Source organism: Pyxicephalus adspersus, chromosome 12 (assembly GCF_032062135.1).
Source record: "Pyxicephalus adspersus chromosome 12, UCB_Pads_2.0, whole genome shotgun sequence".
Classification (NCBI taxonomy): Eukaryota; Metazoa; Chordata; class Amphibia; order Anura; family Pyxicephalidae; genus Pyxicephalus; species Pyxicephalus adspersus.
This window is the reverse complement of record NC_092869.1, coordinates 35,081,288-35,104,135: the sequence shown is the minus strand read 5'-3', so window position 1 is coordinate 35,104,135 and position 22,848 is coordinate 35,081,288. Positions and strand designations below refer to the sequence as shown.

The window sequence follows — 22,848 nt, the reverse complement described above, 5'->3', positions numbered from 1 at the left end:
CTGCCTTGCACAGGAGCGAGCCCTGTTCATATCTAGAAGTCGTCCATATGTCAGATGTCCTTAACCCGGGGACTACCTGCATATATACAGTATATCCTTTTTAGTTTTACTTTTTAGTCTACCCCATCAAAATAGCATAGATAAGAAATGGATATAATGCTTTGTCGAACAGAAGCCATTGATATATACACCCCAGTGTCTGTTCTTTTGCAAATGAAAGGAGGACTGTGCAACACAGTGTCACCCTGACATGACACGCAGCTTCCACCTATGTAACAAAAGCTGCAATTTTTAGCAGATTGGATAAATCCTCTCCACTGTCTGATAAGGCTGCATGCTGGGAAATTGTTTATTGTATTTTGAACCCCATCAAAACAATTTGCATTGAAAACTGAATTTTTATGATCACTGCACTCCTAGATAAATCATTATACCTTCAATATTTTCAGCAGGGTTTTGATTATCCTAAATAAAATCACAGCAGTGGAACTGTCTTGGAAGTTTATTGTGCCCTATAGATAGCTTGCTATCAGCTCAATTTATTTACAGTTATGTTCTGTGACTAGATTGGCAACATATACAATTCCATTTTCACTGCACTCCCTCTCTTATCACTTTTGTTGTTCTCTGTGCAGCTAAGGGAAAACGTGTCCACCTCCTGCTATGACAGCTGAAAAGCATTCACTTCACTATTTTAAATGGTTATTGATTGACCATGCTGCTTAATTACTTGCTTTGCAATTCATGCAACCAAATGACGTCAGATTTTGGACACAAACAAAGGTAAAATTTCAACACTAATGTCTACAGGCAGACAGAAATGTGCAGAGAAATATCTTTATGCTTGTGAATGAGCGTGTACACTGAGAAATGTTCCAGTTCAGAACTCAACCATGCATGATTAAACAAGGAAGCAAATGCTGATTTAATGCAACATAATAGATCGCAGCAAATCATGTATTTATTTATAGGAATTAGAGTGATTTTGGCAAAATGAGTTTTGACGTCGGCATAATTTTGCCGGAGCAGACATTTTGCTCAATGAGATGCTAAGGTCATCGCGTTTGATTTTTCTTTTAATTTATTTAGAACAACTTCTTTTAAACGTTATAAGCAAAAGGCTATTTTTACTATTTTTTCAGGGGCTAGTAGAGAAGAACATTTTCTGACTTCTGTGGCAATATACAATGTGTTAAGACAGATGAACAGTGGGAGTAAAAAATGACCTAGTGCCTGTGGTTATTGGGAAGAGATTTATTGTCTTATAGCTGATATCAATGTAAGGAATAATAGCAGTGGTGACAGTGGGAGAAATATTGTCCCATTGTTGGTGTCAGTGGGAGGAATAGTTACCTGTTGTTGAGATCAGTTGGAGAAAGAGAGCTCCGTCATTGGTGTCAGTGAACAAAATACTGCCCCATCACTGTTCTCAGTGGAATAAATAATGCCCTATCAATGGTACAGTGCCAGTGAATAAGGTAGTGCCCTATCAGTGGTGTTAGTGGCAAGAATTGTGCCCAGTTTCTGGTGTCAGTAGGAGGGAACTATATGTTGAGATCAGTGAGATAATTAGTGCCCAATCATTAATTTAGTGGGATAAACACTGCCCCATTATTGGTATGGTGGAATGAATATTGCCCTATTATTGGTTTCAGTGGAAGGAAAAGTTGGTGTAAGTAATCATCTCATGACTGATGTCAGTGGAATAATAGTTCCCCCATTAATGGTGTCAGAGGAAGAAAAAGTACACCAATAGTAGGTTAAAAGCATTTTTTTTATAACAAAATAAAAATAAAGTACCACTCAAGAGTGCTGTAAAACTTATCCTGTAGGGAATTACATAACTTCAGAGCCAATTTTGATTTAAATGATCCATTTCCACACAAAGTAAAGGTTAAACCTAAAATTGAAATGCAAATCAAAGCCCATCCGCTTCCAGCACATACTTGTTAATATTTACTGGAGCAACCTGATACCTAAAAATACTTTCACTTTCCAGAATTGTCATTGTCTCTCTTGCCTTCTTCAGCCCAAAGTTTATGGCCGATGTTGAATCAGTAGGCTGAACATCAACTTTTAACACCTAGTTAAAATATACATATCAGAGATCTCAGAATTTTGGATTAGATTTGAGTAGACCATAAGAGATTTATAAAAGAGTTCCAGTGAAAAGTGTTTGGAATTTTGTTGCAAGCATACACATTTTTTTATAAGAAAGGGCTGCTTTGGTCACATCAGCAACCCACCAATGGGCCCATTCCTAAAATCCTATTCCTTCTTGATTATAACACCTAATTCCTTTTTGTCTTTGCACTGTATTATGAAGTGACTATTGAGTGAGTCACAGATAGTTACTGATCTCCTTATATCCAACAAGGTTTCATAAAAAATAATGCCTATACAGAGTGTTCATCTCTCTGAACAGATGGCATATATTTAATTAGGCCTAATAAAACAACAAACGTGAAATACATGACATTATGGAAAATAATTGTCGATCATGCCAATCTGCATCGTGCAAAGGCAATCTAATGACTTTGTAAAAGTCAGCCGGCAATCCCACAAAACTTTAAGATTACCAAATAACAATCTTGTAAAAATTATGCTTGTTTTATAGGAAATGGTACTGCTTTACTACATTGTTTTTACAGGAGCAATTCCCATAATTATTTTACACAATGCATCAAAAGGTCCTTTGGGGCCAAGACAATGCAAGACTTTTTTAGACTTTTTTGCTACATTTATATATATATATATATATATATATATATATATATCAATGTACAGTATATGTAACTGCATCTACTTATTCTATTATATCGATCCAATAAAAAGTACATTACACAGCCTGCGGTGAATGCACTGCCTGGGTCACTGGCTTTTTACTAACAGATGTTTAGCTATACAAGAACAGCCTCATTATTCACTAGCTGTCTGCTTGTACCTTAAACCTGTCAAAACAGGAATGGAAATGGACGCTGGGTGTCGGGAGCCCTTGTTTATATGCAGCACAAGGTCTTGTGTACCCATTGTGGCTGCAACAATCTATTGCAGTCATCTCTACATTAGTTCGGCTAGTGAGAGGCACACTTAAGTGTGACTAGTCAGCAGATCTAAAGTATTAAGGTGTATGTAGATCTAACATCCTACCAGTAACAACACCTCATTTTTATTTTCTTTGCCTTATAATTATCTATACCATTATCAGCTTACTTTGATGGCCCCTTAACTGTTTGGTTGCTTTTTAGGTCCTAGGAGGCATGCATAGGCCTGATAGACTGCCCAACTGTCAACTAAAGGAATGCATGTGCATGCACCTTAGAATGGCAATTAGCTATGAAATGACTAATTCGATACTGTATATTGGTTGGAGTGGCTCTTTACAGAAGATATTAGCTCTCTCCAGTTGCAAATTCTTCCAAGTGGGTACAGGCAGCAATCAAAATTTGACAGGCCCTCAAAACTTTTCTTGTGTTATGCAGACAATGAAACAGCACAACAAAAAACAGGCAGATATCTCACTAGGAACAAAAGGAGACAAAACATTTGCCTGCCCTCAAACAAATCACCTATACACTGTCTGGCAATGGCAGATTGACAGTTCTTGGATCCTCCACATTACTTTCTCATAGGTAGAGTCTTTACCAAGTTTTGAAATATCCCCATGTGATAATGAACATCTTGTACCAACCTTTTTTACCTAGGTTTTTACTATTGCATTCCTAATGAATATTGCAAGCTTTTCTATTTATTTTCGGCCTGCCTATGGCCGACGTCTTCAACACAGCAATCAAATAGGAAATAGGTTGGTCTATTGTGCGCTAGGTAGAGATTCCTTGTAAAGCTAGAAGTTTAAACTTAGGAACATTTGCAAGGGAAAGATCCAAAACCTTGACCCAACTTTGCTTGTCAATAACACTTAGCAGCTATGCAGAACCATAGAGAAAGACGATACTGGAGATCTCGTGCTTGGTTATACAAACCCTGGCTCCGTACCCTTCTTTTACAAATGTGATCCCTGTGAATTATGAAATATGAAGTATATTCTTCAAGCCATTAAACAGATATCACTTTACAAAACTGTCAGCCCCCCTTCCCTTCTCCGTCATGTTAAAACGCTGTTAAATGTTCCCTGCTTTTCTCCCCCAGATGTTATGTCTATAGATCATTAATCCCGCTGGTAAGCCATGAATGTATATGAAGTCACCTGTTACATATAGTTTTGTAGAAAGCTTTTTGTAAAGTGATGAATGTACACAATTACTGGGAATAAGTGAGATTTCTAAACCATGACATCTCATAGTGCTGTCATTTTATCCTAATGCGGTGTATCCTAACCTCTTTAACATGGGGGACCCCTGAAAAAACGTTCAGGCCTTATGGAACCCCCTGCTATAATTACTATATCCACAGCTCACAGTAAATTAGTGTGGTGGTCAGTGGGAAGAATGCCTTTTACATTGCTGGCCATTGGGAAGATTGTCGCCCTTACTGATAGCCAAGATCATTGGTGTCATTTAAACTGAGACCCACAAATTGCTCATTGCTCAAGGAACCCCTGGCAAACTCTGGGGGAACCCTAGTTGAGAAGCACAGATATAATTAGTTATTAGGCTTTATCCTCCTAATTATGTGACCAGTCCTCCATGATGGTAGCTTCTGTTACATGCATAATATGTACACTTTAAGGATGTTTTATGGTCTTTCTCACTAAGGCGAGCCTCTTTTTTAAGCGCCAGGTCTATTGGTTGTCTAGGGCAGGGGCCGCCAACTTTCCGACCTCACAGACCACTAAATTCACAATTTTGAATCCCGCGGACCATTAATATGAATTTTTTTTTAAATGGTAAATACATTTTGATTGCCCTAATGGTGCCTGATGACTGTGGAGGTTCTGACTCATTGATCAGCTCACGGTCAAGTGAAGTATTACTATTGTTACTATTATCATTAGCTGCATTATCGTTGGTATTACTGAAGAAATACTTTTTCTCACTCATTATGGGTTTATTTCATTCGAATCTAAGACCAAACAAGAAATGATAGTTATGATAGTCAAACCATTTGATGCCAATAAAAAGAACAGGTAAAGAAATTACACAGTTAAGGTCACTTACCTAAATGAGCATCTGAGACATAAATAAAAAAAAACAATCAGATGGGAATCTGTATTCGCAGATCGGGGTGACTGTTGTAATGGTTGAAACAAGGCTGCGCCTCCCTTGTATTTCTATCTCTAGTACAGTTAGTGAATTTAGTGCAAGAATTTATTAGAATATTATTTTTGTTTTATTACAAATAAAACATACAATTTGCAAATAATGTCGAAATTTTTCTGTGGATCTCCAAAATTTTCTCGGCGTCCATGGACCACTGGTTGGCGACCTCTGGTCTAGGGCACAGTGAGCTATGACATGGGCCCTAGACCATCATAAGCCAAGCTCCCCTATTTAAACATTTCATGTTGGCCTTGTTGTTAGGAGCAAGTGTCCTTACTCTTTAAACACTGCCTGGTCACAAAAAGTCACTCTTATACTCCTTTGAACCCTATTTAGCTTTAATGCTTTGCATACCTTCTCCATGATATTATTCTGATCAGCTTATGCAATGTCACAACATTTATTTCTGTCCTTAGTTGCACTCATTTTCTACATGCACTTGCATTTCTACAATGATTGTTTATTAATGATAGAAAAGTTGGATCACTGCCTGTTCCTTCTTTTAGGTAGTCAACTGACCTAATTTTATGAACACATAACATTGCTGAACCTGGACTTGACCAACTAAAACAACCCCAGACTATAACACTTCCCCTATGGACTTGTATACTTTTTTTGGTCAGGCAGTGCATATCTTGTATGGTGGTGTTTTTCTATTTAACTAAAGGCCAACTTCAGCAAAAACACCATTCTAGTTTTGGATAGAATGGGGGAAGGATTCAAAATTCAGCCATATCTAGGTTACTGATTGTATCCCTTATGTGGACCCCCTAAACACACAAATTTCCTGTACCAGTCATATCAGAGGATGAATTAATTTAAAACTGTGCCCCTGGGTTTTAACTTACCCCTACTGTGGCCACTAAAGTTTTGTAATTACCAGCAAGCAGTCATAAGTTGTTTTCCTATCCTTTTTAACCACTGCAGTTAGCCAATTTGTTATTTAAAATTTGTATCTGATAAATGAAACATTTTGTAACAAGCTTACTTCTACTAAATAACAGCAGCTCATACTTGACATACATAAAATGTAATGCTGGATTACTGTCATATCCTCATTGCTGTTAGTGACCCCGATACTTCCCCCACATTCTGTCCCAGTTATGCCAGAGCAGCAAATGAATATAAATTGCATCCCTAGGTTCTAACCTACCTCTGGAATACCTAATCATATGTAAGGAAATAAGAATTTTATGTGCACATGAATGGATAAAGTCAGCAAAGCCAAGGGAAAAAGCCCTTGCAAGGTGATAATTTACTTTGCTATGTGAACAGCCTATATTCCTGTAGTAAATGAACCCCATAGTGTCAGGGAGCAGGGAGAAATGACCTCAGAGAGGAGAGAGCTGAAAATAGAATTATTTTTTATTAGAAAACAGGAATATTTTAAACTTCTGCTGTCCATCTATGTTGCTGTACTAAGGCAAACATAAAGTAATTTTGGTATACATAGAGCATTTAGACAAATCAATAAAGACATTTTTACACTTTTGTCAATTTAGCGCATTCTGATTGGTCAATAGTGGTTAGCACTTAGCACGTTGCCTTAATGAACGAGACCTCCGCGTAGATTCAACACATTTACAAAGTACAAATGCAGCCTTATGTAGCCACTAATGCTTTGTAATTACCAGAAAATTGTCACAAGATTGGTTTCCCCATCATCTGCTACTACTGTAATTAGCAAAATTGTTATTTATTAAGTTTTTGCTTCTGATAAATGAAACATTTTCTGAAAAGCTTCCAGTAAGTAACACCAGCTCATACTTGTAAAAACATGTATCCCTAAATCTCCATCTGTAATTTTGGATTGCAGAATTTTAGTGTCTGGAGTAATGTTCTCAGTGAAAGCACAATGTCTACATCTAAAGGAAATCTATAACGGTACTGGTATGCCAATACTAGTCTGGCAGCTGTCATGGTCATTCAGTGATTTGAGGTCACTGATTTAAAGTAATGGTATTGCTTGAGACTGCTTATCTTCACCTATAGCCTTGGTCCTTCATTGAGTGGAGCAGCGAGATGTTGCTCCATTGTCACTTGCTAGCCAAGTGGATGTTGCATTTGTACAGACTGGCAATGAGAAGTGATTCACCTTGGATTTGTCCATCTAACATCAGACTAAAGCTGACCATGCATGTTACAATCTCATTGTACAACCTCCTATAGATCTACCAACAATATAAAATGGCCTGGTGGAATGGATACAAAGTGAGTGGGTCCTTTAGGTAGGTCTTCAGCTTTTTAGTAAACCCAAGAGCTAATGCACACTGGCGGTGAGATTGTGGTGCGTTTACTGCTTCCTCACACCAGGCAATGTTGCCGCCTGGGTAGTTGCCCCATGTAGCGTCTCCCAGTGGCGGCTTCCATAGGGAATGAATAGGGTCTGCAGTGAGCGGTAATAGTAGCTTCTCCTTTTGAACCAGCACTGCCAAGCCAATGCTTGACAAGCTGGTATGGTGCCAGCCGCAGAGAGCTGCACAAAATTGCACGTTGAAGAGGTAGTTGTGCAGCCCATGTACTCTCATTTCCAATCTACTATCTGCATTCCCAATAGAAACTCAATTTCTCCTTTTTTTTTACCTGCAAGCGCAATTGTCTGCATTGGAGAAATACATCTTATGTATGGGGCCAAGAATAAAATGCAAAGTCCGGTTCTTCTTTTAAGCCTGATCAGTTGCTTTGGTTACTGCACCCTCAGCATTCTTATTGATCTGCTTTATGAATAGGTGCAATTATCGCTTTTAATTAACACACAACCTGCATGCATTTTCTTGTTTATGGAGAGAAATGTGCAAGTGCATCAACCCATGCAAACCAACAGGAAACATCTCTCTTTTTTTCTATAATAGAAGATAACATCTGATTGGTTTTAGAGTGGATTAGAACATCCTTGGTGCTCTTTGTGCTGTATAAATGCTGTTACTCATTACAACCGATCACTCATCATGCTATGTGCTGATATATATATATGGTCCCAAAAACTGTGTTTATTATTCTATTTAAAGCAATTACATGTGTGATGACCTGCTGCTTCCTGAGGAATGTGCATTGACTGAGCTGTGGCATGCAGACCCCATTGGTCAATTTTGACACCATCTGGCACCGACTTTTTGCTGACCTAGATAACAAGTGAAGTCAGTCAGCCTTGCTTAGCTGGACAAGCCTATTGCATGCAGCTTGCATAGTCTATTGCAGTGCATGCTTTCAGTCTCCCTTTCCTTGATTATCCATTTGCTGCTCATTGATCTGTGTTTAGGAAACACATGAATACTCTGTGCTACCCAATTACCCTGGCATGAAATCTCATCATCCTGAACAAGATGTATCACCCCCTTCTCCCTCCCTTCTTTGCTTTCCCAGCTCTAAAAATAATAATCCCCCAGTCTGCATGACATGCATTCAGGATCTTCCCTCCTATGCTGATCTGTGCAATGCCTCCAAAATGCAACTGTTTGGGTGTCACTAATAAATAGAATGTAACAGATTGTAATTCTTGCAAAGGACACAAATGCTGCTGTGTGAAAACACTGAAGGGTCTGTTGAGATTTAACCACGCCCCCTATCGACCACCCCCTCCAGACACTGTGTTAGCCACGCCCACTGGTCCCTTCCTACATGCTGCTTCTTGTATGAGCAAGATGATTATCATCTGAGCGCTAAATGCAATTAAATGGGGCTTTTCAGCCCCTTTAGGGGAACTGTGCATCCCATCTCCACTGGAAAAAAAACAACATTGGCAACTGAGGCTGTATACTGGGATTAGATGTGTTTTTACAAACACCATCTGTCAACCATTAGTGAATTTATAATATGGGGTAAAGTCAATAATTAAATCACAGATGATTGCAGAATGTTCAGTAATAGATAATTAAAATGTACTGAACAGCAGTAAGTTCATTAATGAGCAGCCTATAGGATTTAAGGGATGGATTCCTGTGCCACCATTGAATAATGGAATATTCTATTATGTCATTCTGTGATACATTCTTGAAATACCATCACATACTCTGCAAGCTGAATTGGAGGCTTGCAAGCCCCCACCTTCATTGAACAACTTACAACTACTTTCCAGGGGTGTCTAAGGCTCCCTTGGCTTGTATTGAATTGCCTTGGGGCTGCCAGGGTAGGCTTTGATGCAGTGCTGGATAGAACTGATCCTACTCTCTGCCCAGCCATTTGCCAATGCATTTTCATTGCTGAATGTCAGTGTCACATTTGTTGAAGGTTTAAGCTACCAAAAAAAAAGGGCTTTTGTATCTCTTCCCTGTAGTCAGCTGTTTTGTCAATGGAAAATGATTGAAGCGGGTTTGCAAGCTTGCACTCCATAATGCATGCAACAACTGGAGCAATACAGGTGATATGTAATAGCACACACATTTTTAGACTCTCTCAGACAAGCTTGAGCTGTGATTAGACTAATGGCATCCCTCTTTTAGCTCTGCTAGTACAGTGTGATCCTCTGAACACATCACTGTTTTAAGGCCAAGCATGCAGATTACACAATTTATTGCTACAGATATGGAGTTGTGCCAGTTTAAAGAATAATATGATATTAGATACAAAGCTTTGAATTACCACCATTAAATAAATAAAATGAATACAGTTTACAATACATTTGGTCATATATTTGATATTCATAGCAGACCACCCAAGGTTTATCTGTCATTCTTATAATGGCACAAAAAATACCAGATCTAGGAGAATCTCTGTCTTGCAGATCCACCTAGACTACAAGTGACACTCAAGGCAAGGAGTCATAGACAAAGTGCAGTAGCCCAAAGCAACCAATCAGAACCCATCTTTCCCCAGATGGGGAAAACTAAGGATTGCTATGGGTTTTTGCACTTTGTCATTTCTGTAATTTTTTTTAGAAAGAATCTGGTTGGGTCACCAAGGAATGATTGACCTGGGAAAAGTCCCAAGCAACTGGCAAGGTCAATGACTTGGGAAAAGGATGAGGAACTTGTGTCATAAGGTTGAAGAACTTACCATAAACCCCTTGGCTAGTGACGCCTTCCAAGAGAACTGTCAATAGCCACAAGATCACGAAAGTTAAATCCATCTTCACGTTAAAATGGACATATCCAGCCCAAGAGGACACAACAAGAGTTTCCAAAGGCCAGGAACTGAAGAAACTACCCCAGGGGGGTCAATATAAATTCCAGCTGACAAATGCCTTACTGATCAGCAGCACACAATGACAGAATTGCTGGCTCTTAGTATTTTAGAAAGTAGGGTTGGTGGTGTTGGTGTCTTCTGTACTAGGACCAAGAATATCCCTTGGTCAATCAAACATGCTGAGATGCTAATTGAATCCTTGGTCAGCTTCTTTAATGGGGGGGTTTAAAAAGTAACTTGCAGTGTTCCCTGGAGTGCAATTAACAGAGCATACTGATCGCTGTCCAGCCAAGACCCTCTAAATTTTCCTCCCCCCATGCCATCAGTTGCCATTGCAAATGCAAGAAGAAGCAAGGCTAAAAATCCAAGATCCAGCCTGGCAACCGACTCTGTAGGAAGAAGGATCTAGGCTGAGCACTCATCCGATCCAAGGCAATGACATAAGAGAACAGCCAGGTCCAGATCTCAGCCAGGAGCCCCCCATATGAATGAATGGAGCACAGGACCAGCCCCAGCTGCAGGAAATGCAAATGAAGCTAAACCTGGCAGGGAGGGATTGCAGCATATATTAATATTCTTGTCATTTTTGTGGCGGAATCCAAGGGCTGCACTCCCAAAAAAAGAGAGATCTGCTGATCTGGAGGTGTTGGTAGGGTGTCTCCTCAGCACCTGGAGTGAATGTGCCCAGGACCTGTGAATGTGTGTGTGTGTGTATGTGTGTGTATGTGTGTGTGTGCAGGAAGGAAAGCCAGGGCTGTGTGTGGTCACGTTGGGCTCTACGTGTAGAGGAGCTGGAGCTTGGTAGCCGCAGCCAGGCGACGTCAAAGCTGCGTGTCTCCCCCCCATCCCTACATTACCACCTCCTCTCCTCCTCTGCTTCCTCCCTCCCTCTCTCAGCACAGCTCATCTGTATGGAGAGCACAGAGGCACAGGAGCAAGGATGGGGTGCAATGTGCTGCTAAAGGGGGTACAGCAGGCTCACATTATTATTAGTAGTGGGGGTAATGCCATCTAATGCCAACCACATCAGATAATGCGCACCCTCCGTCCTTATTAAACCCCTGTAGCGTGGGAATCGGGCTTTGTGAATGAAATGTGGGGGTCCTCCCCTTTTCTTCCTGTGATAAGGTTCCGCATCTCACAGGTGCGGAGCGGGCTGCACCAATCTGCATCGCTGTCTGACGTCCGGCTCACTCAGCACCTTGGACAGCCGGCAGGACCGACAGCTGCATTGACACAGCATTACTGTAAATAGAGGTTAATGTAGAAGGGGGCTGCTTATTTACCTGGGTGAAGTAGGGAAATTGTGCTGTAAATCTGTGGGGAGCTTTCCTTGGCTTGCTTGTTTGGAAGTAAATACATGAAACATGATAGACCCATATAATATAATAGCATGCATTTGTAAAATGCCTCCTTGACTGGCTATTAATACTGCCACTGCTGCCTGGGTGTCATATTGATCCAATGGCTTTAATATTTTTTTAGACCTGAAACAAGTACAGATAGTCCCCGGGTTACATGTTTGATAGGGAATGTAGGTGTGTTCTTAAGTTAAATGTGTATGTAAGTCGGAACAGGTACAATATTTTTATAAATGCAATTAGGACAGATGTTTGTCTTAACATATTATTAGGCAGTGTGGTGTCAGTTACTGTATAAAATCCTCACTGTGAGTATATCACAAAATAAAAAATCTTTATGGAGCCTTGATTTTCATTAACTTCTGGAGCAAGCTGTGCTTTGATATGCAAAAAGAAACAATTGAAGAGTTTGTCTTGGTCATTAAAGAGTTACAAGATGTATGACCCTAAAAACACCCACAACCCCAGCTGTGTTTAGCAAAGGATTTCTTCAGCAAGTCATGCAAACCAACCCCATCCCACCTTCAAGCTTCCATTCTGCACACAAGTGAGCAGGGAAGCCTCGTTTGTATCTAGGAGACATCAGTATGTCGGATGTCCTTAACTACCTGTATGTAGATCTGGATTTGTGAGTCCAATATTACTGTTCTACATTATTAACATAAAATCAATATGTTGTGCTAGGATAACGTCAGTAATAACATTTGTACAAAAAGGGATCTACAAAACTCCTATTTGTTGACATTATTAGGTTTTATTGCTATCATTGTAGACAGTGGAAGAAGTGACCAATACTGTCACCAAATATTCAAATATCCACTCACCAAATCCTATGGACCCCAGTAAAACTAGTGGACATACTTTACGTATGGTCTCCCGAAGGTTAGTCTAAAACTCAAGCTGGCAAGTCGGTGCAGTTTTGTTGCAAATTTAAAACCCTTGGGTTAAAAAAAGCATAAAATATGTGATGGTGAAATCACTTTATTACAACAAAAATAATTATCACAATGTGTTTATCAGACAACTTCAATTAAAGTTGGTAGGCAGCATGAGACACGTCTTCCAAGCTCCACCAACCCATTTCACATACAGAAGCACCATCAGAGTTTTATTCTGTTCCCTGTTAGGAGTCAATGTCCACAGAAATAGCCAGGCGATTAGCATTCTCAAAAAGTCAGGAACAGCAGCCTTTCTGCCAGTACCAGTTTTGCTTATTACTATATTATTACAAAGACAAACAAAAGGTTAATATACTCATCTAATACAAATCTAATACAAATCTAATACAAATCTAATACAAAAGTAGAGGAATAAGAAGCTGGCTAGTTTGGAAGGTTTTGCTACATATCTGTCAACCATATTCTCACATTAATATTTTCTATGACATTAGGAGTAAGAAATACAATATACATGCCTATTATATATAATATTTCATTGGAAACTTAGTTAAAATTGAATCTTGGTAGATAAAGCTGATTATCAGGGTCAAAGGGAGAGCAGGTCCCTAGATTCCAAATTTTTTGAATGAAAGCTTTCTAATACATTGTCTTTAAGTAGGTTTATTGATTAAATAATCATTAAACTGTTCCAAATTTAACTATAGCTTTATCAGTGTTGTGTTTTTCATAATTAATAAGACGGCTATCATCACTCACCCCCCCCAAAAAAATAATATAAATATATATATATATATATATATATATATATACGTATATACTGTATGTGCATACATATGTATATATATATAGAGGGAGAGAGAACAAGTGAATGTTCAATTTTTTCTTTCACTGATCTGTGAAGGAAACTATTTGCCTCTAATTGCCCTTTCTGTATTGATTATGAGGACCCAGGGGAGATATGACACACTAGTATCTTGGTGGTGTCATGGCAATAGCAGCCAGTGATCCAATGCTAATTATGCCAAATAACCAAATCAATACAATTTTTAAAAGCAAATAGGGGATCTACCATGCTTGTTATATTGCCTCTGGCACAAATGTATCCCCAACAAACCACTCCACAGATGATAACAATTCACAAAAATTCAAAATTGAAGTATTACAGTTTGTAATAGTCAATGGAGCATGGTAAACTTGCCTCTCAAGTTTACGGAACCCTCCAGCCCATCCATTCTCAAGCAGGGTCCTGTTGATTCCTATGCTTCTTCCAAAGGTTTCCAGGGGTTCTTTGAGCTTTACTTGCAGCCCTCCCATCTGATGTGTTTCTAATACCACTTGGCAGGGTCATAGTCCTGATACCAGTGATTTGTTTTACCTGTCTGTAATGATGGCATTGCCACAGCCATATTAGGTGGGCCATTCTGCACACTGACCATCAATGCAAGGGGCATGATTCTATTTCCCTGAGCCCGAGCATTATTTTAAGTGTTCCTCCAGGGTAAAAGCATTGATAAAAGTTGCTCTATCTTTGCAGCCTTTATGTATGTGGGCACTGCATAATGCTGATTGATGCCAATGATGTCTTCTCTTTTGAGCATTATGCTGGCAAGGGAAGGCAGAGGTTGATACAAAGTGGAAAGACATGCCATACTAACTAATTTAGCCTTCTATAGGAAGTGTCCATAAATAAAGTGGGCCTGATTTATCAAATCTCTCCAAGACTGGAGAATAAAGACTATCATGGGTAAATCTGAGCAACACAGCAACCCAACTCCCATCATAGTCTATCTTCTCCAATCTTGGAGAACTTTAATAAATCAGGCCAAGTATATTCAATTAACACCTAAAGCTATGTTGGAGATCTTTTACACTTGTCTTTTAGTCAATCTGAATTGTACAGTGTATATGATAGTAAACACTCATGCTCTCAAATATTTAAAAGGATGTCTAGCTCAGTGGTTGTCAACCTTTTGGACGTCACGGTCTTCTAATTTCACAGACTTTGGACCGCGCATGCGTGCAGGGGGCCGAGTGTCACTCAAAGGGGAAGGAAACTTAAACTTCCTCCAGAGACGTCATCATGCCAGATCAAGCCCACTCTCCCATCGCAGGTCTGAGCCTGAGATCCATATGGGAGACATGGTCCATGGCTATGGCCGGTACTCCCTCCTAGCAGGGTCCTTCACCTGCCAGTGCCACGGACCACCAATATTTTCTCGTGGATAACCAGTTGGCGACCACTGGTCTAGCTTTTATTAAGCAAGTTAAGGAGTTTACTGTCTGTCAAATATTGTAGGTTCCCTCCTTTCACTGTAGGAACATATGCCAGATAATGGAAATTGCCCACTTTGAACCACCATTGGCCTCCTTTGACTTTGGGATTGTTTGAGACAAGAAAAAACCATATACAAGTAAGAACCCACTTATTCTTAACAGATTCATATATTATAAGAAAGTGGGGGACCTATATTATTGTTTTAGATATTTCAACACTTTACAAAATTTTATTGTACCTCTCCAGCACAATAAAAGTTTCAATACAGCTTCAAAATAGAAAGGCACCCAATACACTGCTATGTATATCACATTGCCATTACTCTAGGTAATGTTACAGAAAATATATTAACGCAACACATTTACAAGTACGGGGGCATGTAACTTTGAGTCAGACTGCAATCTACAGCACCATAAATCATTCAGGGCTTTATGTAATGTGTCAGTTAATTTGAGAGACTTGGAGCATTCTAGGTTGAATTTACAATAAAACCACAGCACTACTGAACCAGCACTGGGCTTTGCCCATACATGAAGCAGATTATATTAGTTACATATACATTATATATATAGGCAATACATCTGAAATACTTGTTTGTGCACCAACACAGTTTTTGCTCTCTCTTGTTACTATGTATTAATTTATTTAAGGAAATATATAGTGTATTTGTATGGTACATACACTGTATTATTAGGAAAAAAAGGCGATGGAGCATAAAATTATTTGTACATTGATTGTATATTGAAAGACTGATGAAGATGACTCCTAAATAATAGGCACGCTACTTCAACAACCCCAGGGTTTTTTTCACTACCAATTATAAAAAAGAGAACTAAAGCCCAAAAAAAATTTTTAATTTAATTTAGGGTTAACAGAGCCAACTCATTTTGGGTGTCATAAAGACACTCCCTTCATCAGGGCTTAGACCTGGAAAGAACTGTATAGTAATTGAAAGGTTGTAAGAAGAATGCTTCTCCTACAGTGTTGGTTAGAATGCAACCATTATTGACAGCGAGAAAGAAAGCTTTAGATTAAGAATAAATGGGGGTGGCAGTTCAGTACCTCCTGCTGCCTCCCACTGTATAATGTGCAAATATTAGTTCATTAGGAACCAGTGCGGTGGTGCGGACAGTGAAGAGGCGCAAGCTGTCGAGAGCTGCAGAGATCTAAATGTAGACCTACAGTTCTTGTTGGTTTTAAACTTTGAAGATTAATAAATGTTTTTTTTTTGTTTTTTTTTTTCACTTTTCAGCAGCAGCTTCTACTACTTATTTAGAATACATAAATACTTTTGTGTGCATGATCAGAACACAGGTTCACTTTGAAGGAGCATTTTTGATACCTAATACTCAGAACATAATTTTTACATTTTTATTTATATCAAATGCTTTTTAAAATATTTTCCTCCACATTTCCACAAAACTCAAAAATGAGCAATCTGTACCAATTTTAAATACCAGTGCAAAGGTTTTTCATTTACTATCCCTGTAATATTTTGTGCCAAGGCAATCATTCAGATCTATTTTCTATAAATTGTAGGATTTAGTGTGAGAAAATTTAAAAGACATACATGTAGCCTATGTTGCTAGACAAACCATTGCCTATAATAACGATTCAATGAATTACTCTGAAAATAAAGTAAAAGCCCCTTGCCTCTTATAATAATCAATGTTGCACTGCTTCATTCAGCAAATTTTAGATTTATTTACATTTAACTTATTGGATTTAGCCTTTTACAGAATCAATCACATTCCCCCATGGCTACGTGAAGTGCCTGGGACAAGATACTATCAGCAGTAATGGAAACATATCTTATATATACGGGTACAGAATTCTGGACCTTACATAGAGAGGTGTCTGAGAGAGATGTGATAAGCTTAGCAGTCAGTTAAGTTTATTTTATATATGGAACACAGTTTCACTAGGAAACATTTGCAAGTAGTTTGGAATCAGTGCCGGTGAGGAAAATTGAAAGCTTTTGTTACCCTAAAATTTGGGTAAAAATTAGAAGATGCTGGGTGCAATGGGTTTTTTTTATTTAAGAGGCAGTTTTTAGACTTCTAGTCCTTCATTTTTTTTTTGCAGGAAAAAAATTAACACTATATTAAATACACCTGAGTACCCTACATGCACACACTACATTTTTTTTTCAAGATAATGTTACCTAAGCAGCTCAATGAGTGAGTTTGTTTGGCAAAACTTTGTCATTAGGGAAATTGATTATTTTGCAGCTAAACCAATTACATTTTACCCATTTCTATTTATCAGTTGATGTTCCAGAGGATGGATAGTTTTGGATCAGATTGATATTTTTATTTAATATTTTTGTAATTTTACAAATTAAAATTTACAATTTTAAAATTTTACAAAAAGAAGAAGAATAAGAACAGGCACTGGAGGCTACAACAAGCTCAAATAGTAGGGTCAGAACATGAAGGCATAGATCCATCAAACTCTTTATCAATAGTTAGACTGCTGGTGGTGGTGTGCGGGATATTATCTTGGCACAGTTTGGGCCCCTTCATCATCAAATGATCATCATTTAAATGCCACAGCTTACCGTAGTAGTTCTGCCATCCATTTATTACTATATTGTCCCCATCTTCTGCTGCCTACTTCCATGTCACAAAGCTCAAATCATCTCAAACCGGTTTCTTGACTATGACAATGAGTTCTTTGGACTCAAATGGCCGTTACAGCGACCAGATCCAAAAGAGCACCTTTTAGATGCGGAGGAGCGGAAGTGATATTGGATGTGCAGCAGACAAATCTGTAACAACTGTGTAATACTATTATGTCAGTATGGACCAAAATTCCTCATGAATCCAGAATCCAGGCTTTGAAGAAATATGGGAATTCTGAATGCAAAAAGGAGTCCAACCTAATACTAGCATGGTGTACCTAATAAAGTGGCCATGAGTGTATATACCTCATGAAACAAAGCGACCAACGCATGAAACAAAATGCCACCCTAAGCAACAGTTAGTCTGGCTGTCCCTTCAGCCGCAATATTTGTGACTATCAGCACATCCCTGGATAGTGATGGTACTGCATCAAGGTTCTCAGTTACATCCTGGTCCCAAAACAACAGCAACCAACTACTTTTTATTAAATATTTTTTTTTAATGCAAACCATGTAAATGAGAACATATTACCAATGAATTATAGGTTATAAAAATTGCAATAAATACATGCAATAAAAACTTTTTGCAGCGCATTTAAAAACATGTATTGCTGTTCATTTTTTCAAGAGTTTTCCATGCGCTAGGTGTGATTATTGTGCAATATGCATACATTTTAAAATGCATGCAAAACTGAAAAGAAAAACACACACATTGCACACATGGCATATACTCATTTATTTAAACTCATGAAATAACAAGTAAAAATACAAATTTCAAATATAGATGTGAATGGTAGGGGTTGTTGTGCAGGCAGAGGGAAGTTGAATGTCCTGCAGGGTTTCTGTTGGTGATTAGGATCATTCTTTTCATTTCCAAGGTAATAGAGGCCAACCTATGATAAAGCTGTAGTCTGTAAAAGAAGGTGATTGGTATTGGGTTTACCCGGTGTTGTCACAGTATGTTCCACTAATAACCTAGAAAAATATACATATTATGATAAATGACCATGAAAAATAAAATGAACATTAGTTCCTTTTTTAATGTGATCTAAAACTACCCAGAGCGAAACTCAATAACCTAAACCAGATACAATTAAACATATAATAGTGAATGCCATTTTCCATTTGGCAATGGCCAATTTTGTATGATGCTCAGTGCTTCAGCAAAGTAAATGTCATCTAGTTAGGGTTTGGATCTTGAATGTTAACGTGTGCTTACCTCACATGGAGTAAAGCAATACATTCACCTTAATGCAACCCTGTTGCCACGTAACAAAGTATAAAAAAAAAAATATGCAGGGAAAATTTTAAGTCATTTAATGGTTACCAGTCTCACTGCCTGCACTGCTGTTTCCCACTGAGATCAGCAGGATAGATATGTATTAAATGACTTCTTTTACATACATTCTTTTTGCTTCATGATCCCCGAGTATTGGTATTGCATGCACTTACCTCACCTCATCTTTCCTTTGACCCACCATTTTTTTTATTATAAGTAGTATATACACAATTAGTCTTTTGCTTTGTGTTTGTTTGCAGATGGGTTAGTACACTCCTCTTCTGTAAATAAAAAGATATTGTAATTCACCAAGTTGTTTCATGACTATATAGATGAATGAGGCTGCCTGCCAAGAGCATTTATAAAGGTCACATATCTCCAGGCTGAATCTTAATATGCTCATTTTTTTCCAAGTTGTAAGTAGATATAATACACTAATGGTGGCATTGACTGATGGACATCACTAGATATCAGCTGACATATAATGATGGATGCCAATCAATGCAATCCAAGGAGCAGACAGGTATTGTAATAGACTGACATATTTGCGTGATATCTTTGGGTACATTAAACTCAACCCCATGATATGAAAGACACTCCTATTACAGCTAAGAACATGTCCACTTTAAAATAAATGTATCTTGATGCGCTTTTTATCATGTCATCATAGTAGACATATAAGAGCTACCATTTTTATTTTGAATACTCATTGGATGTTGTCTTCATCCTATTGTTTAGGTACATTATTGATATTATTAATAAAAAGTATTTATATAGCGCCAACATATTATGCAGAAGAGCTTACAATCTAAGTAGTGGGGGAAGTATCACCCAATAAGAGGGGGGATATGGAATGGTGGGTAAGTAGTGAGGGTTTAGGAGTCAGAAGACAACGGGTGGGCAAGTTTGAAAAGATGGGTTTTAACGGCTCTATTAAATGAAGAGAAAGTATGAGCAACCCGAATAGGATGTGGAAGACCATTCCAGAGAGTCGGGGTAGCTCTAGAAAAGCAAACTGAACAAGCATGTAGGTTGGAAATTTTTATGTTGCTTGTTCTGGGTTAGTGAATAATCAAGTTGTGAAACTGAAGGTAAATAGACAGAAAACTGGCATCTTACATTCACTACTGCCAGTGCCCGTTTCTATGACATATTTGTTTGAACCGTTGAAGAAAATGTGATGGTGCCTGGCTGTAATGAGGATACTCTGGTTTCAGTACTTCAAGTCACTGGCTCAAACAAGAATGCAGATAAAATGTCCTGACTTAAGTTGGCTTTTCTAATTAGCATTCCTTTTTCAAGGCTGTGACTTCAAAAGTGTTGAAGCTGGTCAAACAACAATGGCCTTTTTAGAAATAGGTCATAGCAGACTCATTCCATACATTAGCCTTTCTCGAACTTTGTACGTCAGGGGGACCTTTAAAAAAGTAATTATTCTGGGGTAAATGGGAAAAATGGCCCTTACATTGGTGGTCATTGGAAAGATTGCCCCTTGCAATGGTGGTCATAATTCCACCCTGGACCATTTGGCTCTGACAAAAACTAGAGAGCCACAGCTTAAGGATCCCCTAGCAACCTCTGGAGGATCAATAGGGTTTTACAAAACTTTGGTTGAGAATAGATGCCCTATATTGTATGTAAAGCACATACTGAAGTTGAGTGAAAGGGATTTTATGAGAGAGGTTGTAGTGGTTGTAAAACATTTATTGCATCATGCTATTTTCAAGATTTGCATAATCTAAACTGTCTCCTAAAAAGAGAAATAACCATAGTTTGCTTTGAACTTGCAGTTAAAAACTTAACACAATATATATCATTTATCTGTTACATAATTGATTATATTGCTTTCCTCATTCTACATTATTTGCCTTGTAAGGGCAAAAGTATAATTACCATCTGTAATTGGTTAAATTAGAGTGCGGCATCTGTTTCCTGTAGGTGTATAACTGGACAGTTCCAAAATATACTAGTAGCCTCACAATATAGGAACTGGAGGATGCAGTATGAGGTCATTAAGCAAAGCTTTTAAAATAGGTAACCAGAGATCCCTGACTGATTAGAAATTTGATTTAAACAAAGAAACATTTGTATTATCTCACTGTAAAGTAAATATATACTCCTTTGCTTTATGAATTTCATGAATGCCCAACAACTGCAGATGCTACAATGCTTGGAGATGGGCGGATCAGTGGCTGGCAAGTTGGTGAGCATTTCTAGGTGGGTACCACCAGTTGGCTTTTTTGAAAAAAACTAGTTGTAGAGTTGTTGCCCTATTTGTAATGTAAAATACTTACACTGTTTAATTTGACTTTTTGTGCTGAATAGCTGGAGAGATGCAATGACATTTTTGTGTATTTTCTGGTGCATTGTCCTAACCATGTGCACCGTTTCTTGTGCTAGTTATGAATTGTTGTAAGTGGCTGCCACTTTTGCTGTAAGGGTTAACCATCTTCCAGCTTGGTAGAAAGCATGTTCTATGATTTGTATAATGCCATGCAGTAGAAGTGGTAGGAAGGCCGTATAGGGAGTCTGCCTGGATGATAGCTACAGAAGGTGCACATGCAGTAAAATGGAGGAGCATGTAAATTGGTTGATCATATGTTGGTTCTGGCATTGGAAATATTTTCCCCCCAGGTGGACTTAGCAGCTGCAGAATGTAACCTGTCAAGCTGCAGTGCTCCGACTTTGTCAAGGTGTTGGACACAGATAAGCATTAGAGCAGTGAGAAATGACTGTCAATGATGCAATGCCGCAGACATTCTCATTACCCTTTGAGAAGAGGACATCTGTCAGGGTAGCATGTAATCCCCTTCAGCTGGCCTGGAGCTAGCATGAGATGGACACTGGAATAGCATGACGATATAACTAGTTTGTCACACTTTAAAAAATTTACCAGCAAGCTAACATTACTTAACTCTTCTGTGAGTTACTAATTATCTGTGTCATTCCTGGTGGCAGTAATTCTGCAATAGTTCATATTTGCTGTCATCTCTGTGAAAGTCTCTCTTCTAAAAGTTTAATAAGCTGTGGTTGGACCAGAAAACACATTTAAGTCAGTGGAAATCCAAGGTAGGATCTAAAAAATTGAGTATGGCAGCAATAAATGATATAAAATAGTTTGGAAAATTGTGTCTGACCTAGCTGTAGGGATGATGCTGCTGTAAAAACAACTTCCATTAAAGTCCTACTAGAACAGAATGGTGGGAACTAGTGGCACTGGAAGTCAAATTAAGGGTGCATAGGCAACAGCAGAAGTACTGTAGATAAAAATGCAGAAACAGTCATTCAAACAGCCTATATTTCTGGGTCACCCCAGGTTTGCAATCTGAATCTGTGAAATTCGGTTTGATTATAAACTCTTGATCAGCCCTAGTAATAACACAAATGTGTATTAACATCCAGATGATGATTTTTGCAATATACATTTTACTGTATTCCTAAAAAGATGTAACAAGTGGCTGGGAATTTGTTTCTTTACTAAGTACTTGTAGGTTCAATGGAAAATATATTTTATGGGTATCATACCCAATAATAAAATGGTCAGGTATTCATAATAGCCAACATACAACACTTTACTGACAATGAGGTTTTTTCACTTGCATTAGGTTTTGCATTTCCTTGCGTCAAGTCATTGAGAATTTGAATTTATGTAGGTCAGTTGGAGGTCAGAAGGAAATCACTTACAGCTCAAATGCACCTGTTAGCGAATCCTTAAACTAACTCCATACAAGCCCAAAGCTAGTTGGCAGAGGCCTTTATTATTCCTATACAGGTAGAACCACTGCTTGGATAATTTGGTAAAACCAGCCAAATGGTGATACTGCCTAAAGACACTTTTTAAAGGTTGACAACATCTAAACTGCAGTCATTGTTGAGATCATTAGCTTGAGTTAACTTGGAGAGGGTGTTAGATGAGTACATTATTATAGTTTCTCTCTAAGCTAAATTTTGGTATTTAGAGAATCCTAAATTATACCTGGTAAATCCACTGTCCAGCATATTGACTACTCTGAAAGTCTCTTTTCCCAACACTGACTTCTATTTTTGTTTGTCCAGCTTTGCAATGTATTA

At 38.3% G+C, this 22,848-nt stretch overlaps 1 protein-coding gene across 1 annotated transcript in view; it reads right to left on the bottom strand.

Annotated features, from left to right (window-relative positions):
* Nucleotides 1–10,368, bottom strand: part of MDGA2 (MAM domain containing glycosylphosphatidylinositol anchor 2) — a gene marked incomplete at its 5' end in the record, with an annotated part of 377,702 nt that extends 367,334 nt beyond the window's left edge. Inside the window, one exon of the mRNA XM_072428049.1 lies at nt 10,212–10,368. Coding sequence (XP_072284150.1) covers nt 10,212–10,368 — 157 coding nt within the window. The remainder of the gene's footprint in view (nt 1–10,211) is intronic.
* Nucleotides 10,369–22,848: the final 12,480 nt, after the last annotated feature.